General features: G+C 38.6%; 1 protein-coding gene across 2 annotated transcripts in view; it reads right to left on the bottom strand.

The window, feature by feature from the left end:
• Positions 1-12434, bottom strand: part of ARHGAP24 (Rho GTPase activating protein 24) — a 625501-nt gene that overhangs the window by 334016 nt on the left and 279051 nt on the right. For both annotated transcript variants that reach the window (XM_081130578.1, XM_081130577.1), the window contains exon 2: positions 9174-9370. In XM_081130578.1, coding sequence (XP_080986704.1) covers positions 9174-9350 — 177 coding nt within the window. In that variant the 5' untranslated portion in view covers positions 9351-9370. The remainder of the gene's footprint in view (positions 1-9173; positions 9371-12434) is intronic.

Raw genomic sequence — 12434 nt, 5'->3', positions numbered from 1 at the left:
GCATTAGGAGCATCTTTAGTTGTAATACATGGGCTTTGACCCTGGTTCCTGACACAGGAATCCTTGTAATTTCATGGTGGGTAGAAATGTCTTTTGTTCTAATAAAGCTACTCTGGGTGGACTTCTAGATGGCTCCTGGATGGGGGCTGGTCACCAGAAAGACCAACCCATGATTACAAGCTTGGAATTTTCAGCCCCACTTCCCATTCTTCAGAAAGGAGAGTGGAGCTTGAAATAAAGTTAATAATTAATCAGTTCTACATGATAAAGCCTCCACAAAAATCCCAAAAGTACAGGGCTCAGAGAGCTTCCAGATGGGTGAACACATTTATGTATGGGAGGGTGACCCACCCCACCTGCACCGGGACTGAAGCTCCTGTGCTCGGGACCCTATCAGATCTTGCCCTATCTATCTCTTAATCTGGCTGTTCATCTCTATCCTTTATCACATCCTTTTATAAACTGGTAAATGTCTTTAAGTGTTTCCCTCAGTTTTGTGAGCTGCTCTAGCAAGTTAATCAAACCCAAGAAGGGGGGTTAAGAGAACCTCCGATTTGTAGTCAAGTCCGACAGAAGTTGTGAGTAATCTGAGGACTCACTGAGATTGGCGTTTGAAGTGGTGGGAAAGCAGGTCACCCAGATGGTGTCTTAGAGAAACTGCTTGGTGTGGAGAATGCCCCCCCTCCCCCATATACACATTTGGTGGCCCTAAGTGTTAGAAGCAAAGCGTTCTGTGCGAGTAGTAAAGGAGACAGGTGGAAACCTGGGTGCTTTCCTATAGGAGTCTAGACTGAGCCCAGGCAGTTTGACTCCAGATCTGTATCTAAAACAATTGAGCTCAACTGCTTCCCAGGAAAATGCCCATACTGGGTAGTCAGTTCTAGAGAAAATTATGACTATGAAATTGTCTTTCACACTGTGATCCCTCTGGCCACCATGCCCAGCCATCAATGTCTGCCTTTGTCCAAGACATCCTCTGCTGCTCTTCACCGCAGGTGCCTCCCTCTCCAGCAGCCACAGATCTGTTCTTCCTCCCACAGTCAAAAGTGACCTGACCGGCATTCCCACAATTCATGCTTAGGTAGTAATAGATGCTACAAGTACTCATCTGTAGCACAGATGCTTTTCAACCATCTTTCCAGAGATTATGTCATAATACAAAAGAGGCAGTGATTATAGGAACACCACAGTTGCAGGACTGTTAGAGGAGGCCTTTTTCGATAGGTGGGCATTTTGGATTCCTTCACAGTGAGAAATACATACAATGAGCCCTATATTAACTGTTTAGCAATAAATCAAGGGAAAAAAGGCATATAAAAGCAGGGAAAATATAAAATCTTAAGATAAAATATACACTCCTTAACACTCTTTATTGGACTCTTAACACACTTTCTGCACTTACTTCAAATTCAGCTCTCATCACTGCTTGCCTTATTTCTTCGGTGCTGAAATACCTGACCAGAATCAGTTTCCCAGCAGTCTACCAAAGGGCCATGGCCTACACCTTGGGTCTGCCACATACCCCTCCTTCCAATAACTCATCATAAAGCAATACCCTCCTCTAATTCTTGGGCTAAATATATATTCTTTAGAAAAAATCTCCCGGAACCTTAAAGTAATTATAGGTGCCCCTCCTACAGCCTCCAATGTTTCCTTATATTTTCCTTATTAAAATACTCATTACATTGTACAGCAACTGCAGTTATCTATTCCATAACATCCTTTGGCATTTAACAGCATCTTCATGCATGTTTAGCATGATCTGATCACCTGTGGCACAGGCTGCTGACTCTTTCAGTGTCCGTGTTCTCCTCTGCTCCCCAGGGAAAGCCAGGCTACGTGCCCAGCCTCCTCCTTAGGCACGAGCATGGGACTCAGTTCTGGCCAACGGAATGTGAACAGAAGTGATAGGAGCCACCACCATACCTGGTGCATCTCAACCTTCTATGCAATTCTTTCTTTTATATCCCCCCCTTCTAGAGCTGGGAAGGAAAATTTGGTAAATTTGGAAGCCAAAAGTTAAAATTGTAAAATCACTGGCAGCCTAACTTTCTAAACAATTGCTTAAGGCGCTTACCTAGAATCACTTTGGACTTTCACTTGAGGAAAAATAAGCTTTTTCTTTTTAAATCCTTATTTAGGGGTGGGGATATAACATTGGTATGTACATTAGGAACCTATAAATATGCGTTGAATTAAAAAAAACACAAGTGGATGAGTGAGTAGTGTGAATATCTTAAGAAATCAAATTGTCTTTTTGTCATACTAATAGTATAAAAATAGCTAACATTTATTTTTATGCTTGTTATGTGTTACTGCTAAGACTCTTTATAGAAACTATTTTATTTAATACTCTTAACAGTGTTACAAGGTAGGTACTATTATTATCTCATTGTAGAGATTAGTAAAATAAAGCTTAAATCAGCTAATTCACTACCCAATGAATCATAATTATTAAGTGGATGAATTAAGATTCAACCCAAACAATTTGACTCAAAAGACCATTTTGACCACTCTAAAATAAATAAATGCCATACCTAAATTACTTGTGCAAGCAACAAAAAATTTCTCAACTAGTAGCAGAATAAAAGAATATTTTATGTTAACAATACTATCTCTTAGTATAATCATATATAGAAAAGAGCTAAGAATTCCTAAAAATTTATGATGTTGCAGAACACCATCTTGTGTGTCATTTTAAATACAAGAAAGTTAAATGATACATAGAAAGTAAGTTTTAGATTTGAAGATAAAGTCCAAGTTTCAAGGTTTCTATTTCTAGTGTTATTTTAAACATAGAAATGGGTTTTGGCTTCTTCTGGCTCATATATTTTAAAAGAGAACAGCAGTTGCCTTAGAGATTTCTAGATTTCATTAACTCACCAGTTTCATTAAATATATAGAATTAGAGCTTATTCTTAAATCAGTAATCAATTCTTGCACATTTAGAGGTCAGCCCTCAGGTTAGAATTCACTCAAAATCACTTTGTTCTCTAAGTTAAAAAAATCCATTGTGATCTAACAGTGTCATCTTCATCATGTCCAGAAAAAGCCTCCCCACACAATTGGATCAATACCTGTTGTAGAAAGTCTAGACTAGATTAATTGGGTTGGTGCCTATTTGGATTTTAGTCATTTTATTAGGAGTCTCAGACCGGCTTCTAAAAATCAATGCTTTCCAGTGTCAAATTCTAGTATCAAAGGGTATGTCAGAGACATGCACTAGTATGAGACTTAGCTATTATTTAAGTAATAATATGCTTCATGCTAGAAGTTAAACAGATGGTTCCAAAAAGGCACTAGAAATGTATCACTGGATTCATTTAACAATATCTACACTTATTTAGAATAACTGTAATAATCATACTTTATTTCTGACTCAGCTGATTCCTCCATGTTACAATGTCTATAATTAAGGCCACAGTCATTTGTCATGATTATTAATAAAAAATAGCCAAAGAGGTATTGTCACAAATTCGATTTAAATCTGTTTTTAAAACTTTTTAAATAGCTATCGCAAACCCAAGGGGTGTACAGGGTAGATAGAAGACCTTATTTCTAAAGATTCTTTTGTATAATATAATTTTTAACTTGTTCTTCCAAATATAAATAGGACTTTATTTTGGAGATTAAAAAACAGGAAAATATTACCTAAAAGTTGGAAAAATACAGTAGCATAGATTCTTATGGTAGTGGCCTATGAGTGACAGAAATTATGAATGTATTCATGTATGTTCAAAAAATGGCCACATACGTCACTTTTCTGTGTTTTGTTTTTTCATAAACAACCAAGACTGATTTTATTTTTAAGATCTGTTATGAGTAAAATTTATATCTATGTAAGTGCAAACACTGTAGAAAATGGTTTCTGGAGAGAATTTTAGCCCTGAAAAATTGAAGTGTCTTCTATTTTTAAAATTATAGAATATTAAATGTTTTAGTTAGATTTATCTTAAATATAAAATAGTTCTATTTTAAGGCACCTTTAATATGTTGCCAGAGGCACCCTGGCTAAGGTCTGGAAAGTTTTGTTTATAAATCAGGTACTCTCTTTTGAGAGAAGAGAACCTATAGTCACTTCTGCTTTTTGCTCAAAAACGTACAAGAAAAGTGGCAGTAAGAATTTCTAAGCTCTCATACTTGTGAAGTTGTGGAATATTTGTATAGCAAGATACAATTTAAAAAACACACACATGAAACACCAATATTAGGTTCAAATAATTAAGTGTATAATGCACTAAAATAGATACATTAGGTTCTAATAGAGACAAAAGCACAGGTAGAAGAAAAACCTAAGGGAGAAAATTATATTCAAGCATAGTTTTACAACAGGTGTTATGGACTGAATTGTGGCCTCCTACCCCAATTCACATTTTGAAGCCCTAGCACCCCAAATGACTATATTTGGAGATAATTAAGTTAAATGAGACATTAATAGTGAGGCTAATCTAATAGGATTTCTGCCCATATAAGCAGAAGAAACACCAGAGCTGTCTTACTCTCCTATGTACAAAGGAAATGCCACAGAGGGAAGGTGGTTGTCTGCAAGCCAAGAAGAGAGGCTTCCCCAGAAATCAACTCTGGAAGCACCTTAATCTTGGACTTCCATACCCCACAACTGTTAGAAAATAAGTTTCCATTATTCAAGCCTCCCAGATTGTGGTATTTTGTTATGGTAGCCCGTGCAGACTAATACAACAGAAAATAGCTGCCATTATTTCTTCCTGACAAATTAGTGCAGTTTTGTCGCTTGAGTAGCGCAGGTGTTATGAAAATAACTTCTCAATGCCTACCAGGGAATCCATCCTCTTTGTGCGACATACGCATCCCTTTATGTTGTGGGCCACCTATCTCTCTAATCCCACTTCTTGTCGTTTCACTGCCTTCACAATATGGAACTATCTATAGATGTTAATTTTATAACTTCCATGTCATTCCTCTCTTCTGAACTCCTTTCCCCAATTTATGTACCTGGAAAACGCCCACCAACCTTCAATACCCCAGGTAAGGGTCACCTCTTGCTTTGCGCAGCCTTCCCCAAGCCCTCTAGACAGAGTCCTTGGCACTAATAATATCTGTGTTTTCAGAGCATTCAGCACTTACATGGGAGCCTGTTCCAATTATAATTTTGCTTATATGTTTCCCAAACAGATGGGCAGTTTTTAATAACAAGCTTAATGATGGAGTTGACTCTCTTTATTGAGTTGTTGAGAAACTCAGTGAAAGTTCTACTAAAATAAATAGAACACTATTTAGGACACTTTTTTTTTTAGGACAGCAGGGACACAAATTTCAAGAATTTTAATACTCTCATTTTAGAAATGCCATCTTAGAAGGGGGTAAAAATCCAGATTAAGTTTATTGAACACTTTTCACTGGTTAGGATTACTTAAAAGAGTGAATTGTTTTCATTTCATGAGAGACATTTCCCCTAGTATTATTGACTTAACCCTCATTAGAACATATGAAGACCGAGGACATTCTGATGCTTGAAAATGCCGATATTGGAAATAAACAACCAAGAAGTATGTCTGACTGAAAGCAAATCTGAAGGACAGTTGAGGATTTGTGAGCAAGCAAAAGGCTAAGCTGAAGAAACTTGAACCAGGAGCAAGGAAATCTGATTTCCAGTTCCTCACCTGCCATTCATTACTGTCCCTTGGCCAGTGCGCACACACACACACACAAACACATCAACACATACATACACTGTCTATAAAATGAGGGCTTTATGACAACTACTTTTTTTCCATTTAAACATTTTTCAAGGTGTTCAATTGTTCTTCACTGAGGTGATGAATACTGTAAGTTATTCTATAATACATCACTATAGAAATCATTGAATGTAATTTAAACTTTTTGTTGTAAATACACAGTTATGATTTTGACGTGTGAAGCTGAGAACAGCCACTACTACTCACAGTGCCTGGTTCTGGCCCTGCCCCGCTTGGCTATAGACTTGCACTGAGTCACTCACCAACTCATCCAAAACTATGCTTTAGCACTTACAGTGTGACAGGCATCTACCCTCACTTAAAAAATCTACTTTAAAGGAAGGAACTGATCCGTGCATAGGCAAGTACATGGTTATTTAAAATGACTAATAGAGAAATTGCTGGCTTTTAATCTGATTCTGTTTGTATGTGTTTAAACATCAATGTAAAAGATTAAAATTTAAAAGTAAATGTTAAAATTCCCAGCGCTTGTACTGCTATGAAAGGTGATCAAATATTTATATAATTCAAAACTATTTATCCCAAAATTTCACTGCTTTAATAGCAAATCTTTAATAAATGATATATAGAAAGAAAAATTAATGAAATAGCACACAAAGCACATTGACCAGCTTAAAAGTGGTTCTGCTCCCTTAAAGCAGCTTAGTGATTAACACAGCCCTTGAGGCATTTTACAGACACAGCCCTGAGGATGTGCCCACCCGTCCTACAGCTGCGCCCCGTGCCAAAGTCTCGCCCCTCCCCCGGGAACTGCAGGATTGGGACATGACCGGAGCCTGAACACTGGATCCCTTTCAGAAGCAAAGGGTCTATTGTCCAGGAAGATCCAGTGCTGAAGCTCCTCACCATAAATGGTCAAGTTCCAAAATCTTCCAAGTAAAACTTGCCCCACCAGCGATTCCACATACCTGTTCTCCCTAACTTCTTAAAACCCTCTGACTGTAGGCCATCGGGAGTGCAGGTCTGGAGCAATAGCTTCCCATCCTCCCCACGTGGCACCCAGCAATGAAGCGATTCCAGTTTCTCCAGCTGCAATTCTAGGTGTTCAGTGTTTGGGCCTGCTGTGCCCCGGAAGAGAGGAACCCTCTTTCTGTTCAGTTACATTAAGAAAACTTTTTGGAGGGGAATGATGGTAGGTTGTGTTTGGTTTGTATAAAAATTAGTACTTTCTTGTCAGTACAACTCTATGTTGTTAATTTCAGTTATTATGAGTCTACAAATGCTAGTAACATACTAATATGAAAATTAACTTATCTTAGAAATACTATAAATAAAGTAATTTTCATTTTGAGGCAGAGAGTCTTTTGCATTAATCAGAAGTTTTTGCATTTTCGTATTTATATTTTCAAATTCTTATGAAAATAACTGCACTGCATTGACTACTACCTGTGACTATGCAGATCTGAGAAATTACACAGAGAAGCACAGTCAAGGCAATAAGAGAATATTCTCCTTGAACAGTTTAGGGCAGAGTTCCTCAAACTGGGGTTCATATCCATATTCTCCTCCAAGCAGGGTTCATGCACATATTCTCTGAAACCTGCAAGTCCCCACATTTTAGAAACACTGAACTGGGCTTACTCCATCGCATCCTATCTTCATTACTGGAAGGCACACTGAGCTCACCAAAGAGAACGTCTTTTAGGTCTGCTTTCAGTTCTCCACTCTCTCAGCTCCTGCGTCGTCTGTTCGCTCCTTTAATCCCTTATGTAGGTCCTGGATCCGACCTAATTAATCATTTAATTCATACCCATTCTGGTTAACAAGCCAGTCCCCCTGAACCATGACAGAATAAGGGTCCACGGGATGAGGCACTGACCCTTCCTCATATTCCTCCCATCGATTTCAGTGTGTTCCTCCAAATCAATGTCCCCATACTGGATCCCCCATGTTCTATGTTTTCACATTAACCTGACCCCTTTTCCTGAGTTTGGTAAAATGATTATATGCTCAAGATAATACCTTAATGTGAGGATTGCACAATATAAAACAAATTGCAATGAGAAAAGAACTGTGGAGTATGAGATGAGAAACAAAAGACTACTGCTTTGCCTCTGATCTCTGTAGATCTTGGTCACATCACTTCCTATCTCTAAGCCACAGTTTCTTCATCTCTAATGATAATCCCATATTCTCTACTGGTCTGCTATGATGAATGCAGTAACAGGTACGAAAATGCACTGTAACTGTCATGATACCAATATGGGATATTCCTATTAATTATAAATGAGGTCTTTGTCTGAGGCCATAGGAGCTTGGACTTACCTAGAAGCAAAACTATCTAACTTTGGGTAATCTGCATTGCACTTAAACTCTGGTCTCCAAATGCATAAGTGGGGAGAATACTACCTGAAGGAATTATTTGAAGCATTTCATAAGACAATATACATAATTCTTAGCCTAAAGCCTGGCCCTGGTAAATGTTCAAAATATAGTAGTAATTTCAAAGAATGACTGCCGTTTATAGTATGTATTGTCATTACTATTTTTATCTAATTCAATTAGATGAATAAAAACTGTGAAATTATAATGTCTGAGGAATTCAAAATACTAAAGCAGAGCCTTGATCCAAATTCCTATTTAAGTTACTGAACTTTAACACAAGAAAACTAACCTCAAGAACATACCATCAGGGATATTTATATAAAGTAATCTAAAACATTTCTTCTCTTATTTATATGTCCTACAGATGTAGAGGAAGGGAAAACAGAGAGATGACGCCTCAGTTCACATCTCCTTTCATCAACTGATAAGCAATGATCAGAGCTAAGAACACTTTTTGTAGCTACAGCGAGAGAAGGAAATTTTTCTTCTTTCTCATTGCAGCCTAGAGATTTGTGGCTGAGAAAATGACTAAGTAAATAAGCAAGTAAAAGACCGCTTAGGAACCACAAAGAAGCACAGAAACTCTTCCCAGAGTGTATTGTGTATGCCGGTTGGATGTATCAGTACTGTTCACTTCAGCTCCACATCCATATTTCACATGAGTTAAGGTAGAGGGAAGCACCCCAGGGAATTAATACTGGAGGTGTCCCAGATATTACTGAAAATTGAATTTACAGTCTTCCGTCAGATCTGTGCTTCCAACTTATTTTTGAGAATAGAAAAGATGTTTGGCTATAATATGTATGTTCTAGCAGATGTCCATTAACATTTTCTCATGAAGTAAGTTTGCTTGAGGAACTCAGACATTATACATTATGTTCCAGCTTAGTAGAAACCACAATTAGCATTAGACAAATATAATTTGCCTCTTGGCCTCAATTGGCAAGTTCATCATCTTGAACCAAGGTAAACAACTAGAAAAGGTATGAAAGATGCCAGTGAACTGAAGGAGACCAGGCAGGCTAGGCTGGCCTCAGTCTCCATCTGTTTCAAGCCAATTGCTTTACTTCTTCGACTGCCTGGGCCCACAGCGCTTTTTACTGCCTTACTTACCAAGGGCTTGGTTTCATCTTCATCTTTGAAATAATGGAGCTGGTCTCCCTTGAGCACAAACCAACGGGTGTGCCAAGTCTTGACAAAGCCTCCTTGCTTCCTCAGCCACCCACACTTCATGGCGCTATTCCGCCCTTGGCCTTGGGGGTTCTCCGCCGAGTCGTTGCTCTCCTCCATTATCAAGCTGATGGACTTTCCTATTTAGCAAACAAACAAACAAAGGAAAGAAAGAATAAGGTGCTCTGATATATTCAATTCCCCCTTATATCACCCCTGTCCCTTAAAAAAACAAAACCAAAAAAAAACAGGCTGAGGGGTAAAAATGTGTATTAACTCACTTGCCAAATTTCTGGACACAAACCACAGACCTGACAACACTGTCCCTGGGGAAAACTTGGAGAGAGCTCATTGTGTCTTCTCTAAATGAGCTAGTCAGCTGGGTAATAATATCCCCTTTTTTACTAAGTAGAACTAAAGATGGGAAAGTTCTGGAGGTTACGTGTTAAGAAGTAATTTTTGAAAACTGAAACAACCAATGAAAACCATAACTTTCATGATAATGGGCCTCTGTGTTTGGTGTGTACTGATTGGGGCCCGTTTGCACAGGCCTGTGATTATCTGAGCAAACACTAGCCTGACACATGTTAAAGTTTAAAGGGACTATTTTAAAAGCCTCAATGGAAGACATTTGTTTTACATATGCGAAAATTTCTCAAGATGAATATGGCCCCTTTTCCCCGAAGTGTATCCCGCTGAGAGTTTCTTTTGCTGGTCAGGAATTAATGCAGCTGAAAAGGTTTAGAAAAAGAATTTTTTTTACAAAAAGAACCCTGCTCAGCCAGTTGAGTTTCCTTCAAACACCAGGACCAAGTGGGGTACTCCAGTCAATTGCATTATGAAGAGCATTGCAAGGTTCTGCGTCAAGATGTTTAAGACCGTACACACTACACATAGCAAGAAAATGAGCTTATCATGGAGAAAATATTAATCAACAGGTGAGATGCTAAACTGCCACAGTAAGGATGGGGGAGGTGCCTTTCTGGGAGAGCCAGGAACAAGTGTCTAAGAATATATTTTCCTGTCCCAAAGGCTTTCAGCAAATTCTTGCCAATATTGCACATTTTCAGGAAGAGTCCACTCTTACCTTTGTGTCTTTGATGAGGACCTAAGGATACAGGCTAAATAATAAAGAATATTCCTGTCCTGACATATCCATGCACAAAGCCCCTACTTTTCTGCTTGATTCCAGAAAACATACTGTCCTTCTGTCTAGTGCTTGTTTTCACCATTAATTTTTCAATTGATTTGTATGTACACAATCCTGGTTATAGATTCCATGAAGCTCCCATTGTCAGCCCCTAGTTATTTAAGTTTCTCCCTTGAAGGTACAGGGCAGACCTTCCCATATTGGGCCTTTAGTGTCTTTGACTTTAGTCCTGCCCTCCTTGTTGCAGAGATGAAGCAGAACTTTGGCTCCAACTAATCAGGTTTTGATCATCTCAACCATCTTCTCTGTCGTTTTGCCCCTTCCATCGGCCTGCGTTCCAACCTATCTCCATCCTTGCTTTTATCTATCACTTTAAACTACTTTTAAGCTTCAAGTAGGCCCCCTGACCACCATCTGTCCTATTCGATATCCACTTTACCCTTTTTCTACTGAAACATCTTTCTCATTAACAGGCCCTCATCTCCATAAAACATCCTGAAAGTCCCTTTGCTGCACAGGCATTCCCGTGACAGAAACGCCTCACTGCAGGAAACATTCCCCCATCGAGTGCGTGCCTGTGTGTGTGCAGATTGGATCACGCCCGCCTGGTGCCTCGTTTGTTATGCCCTCAAGGCAGGAACTTTCATCTCTTTTATTTTTATGTTACTTGACCTAGTACAAAGAGCCAAGTAGGCCTCACTCTAAATGAACAATAAATACTGTAACATAATTTAGATAATAAGTATGGTTATTTAGACCACTCTAAATAATCGTTTTGGTCTCCTGGTATTTAAATTGTTCAAATCTACACAAGTTGCCATTTCATCAGCACCTATTTATTCTTTGACGAATACCTTAGCTTATAGAGTTGAACTTATAAAGGTCTTTCTTAAAACAAATACTCCAACACACACACACACACACACACACACATACATCTAGAACTCATTGTACAACAACAAACTCTTTCTTTTGGGCCCTTCTTTTTTTTTTTTCGTCCCTCTTATAATTCATACTTTCTATTAAGTTTGAAAAATCCTCTCTAAAATTCTTCAAGGTAATTAGGAACCAACCACCAATAACGTAAAAAACACAAGTGCCCAGTTTTGGTTTTGTCTCCCATTAATGCCTTAGTAAAAAACATGTGCACATTAGAACATTGTTTATGATTCTTCTTACCTAAGCTGTTTACAAGCCTGGTGAAACCACCGAGAGCATCGCCCACTGAACTCCTGGCTATGATGCCTATATTTTCATAACTTCAGAATGTGTCAGCAAGTATTCGACCAGCACTAGTTGTAACAATTCATTAAAACAGAAATGAAAACAGATTGTATCATACCCCCAAGAGAAAATAATGCCACAACTATTGCTGGATGAGTAAAACGAAGCTGTACTAAAATAATCATGATTTGTATAGAGGAGTCTTGATAGTTCTGCAGAAATTAAAGGGCTCAAATTCTAACCCTGATCTGTACAGTGACAGTGCTGGCCTGGATCATTTCTGACTGCAGTGCCTTTGAGCCCTCTGAAATCTACCATCTCTCAATTCCACAGGCATAAGGACACTAGGTACCCTCAGCACTCCCTGCCATGTCTGGCATAGAGTGAAGCACAATCAGTGTTTGCTAAATTAATAAATATTGTAATAGGTTTGGTGCTAGATATCTAAACGTGAACATGATCTTCCTCTGGAACCCGATCCTGCACCAAACCTGATCTTAGTAAATGGCATCATGATAGACACAGCTGAAAGAAATAAAGTGATCATCTTCAAGTCCTGACTCCTCCTCCTCGCCCTGAATGTCAAATCCATCAGTAAATTCAGAAATATTTTCAAATCCATCCGGTTGGCTCCATCTCCATTGCCACCCCCTGATCCAAGCCATCATTATTTTTAAATGATTCTCCTAGCCCTCCAACTGGTCTCATTGCTTCCATTTTTAACCACAAACACAAAGACACGGGCGCATGCTCACACATATTTTACTCTCCACAAAGCAGCCAAAGTGAGCTTTTAAAAATTTGAATCAGATAATGATTCTCTGCCCTTA

Source organism: Miniopterus schreibersii (assembly GCF_964146895.1).
Source record: "Miniopterus schreibersii genome assembly, chromosome: 1".
NCBI lineage: Eukaryota > Metazoa > Chordata > Mammalia > Chiroptera > Miniopteridae > Miniopterus > Miniopterus schreibersii.
The sequence above is the reverse complement of the archived record's forward strand: the minus strand, read 5'-3'. Positions and strand labels throughout refer to the sequence as shown.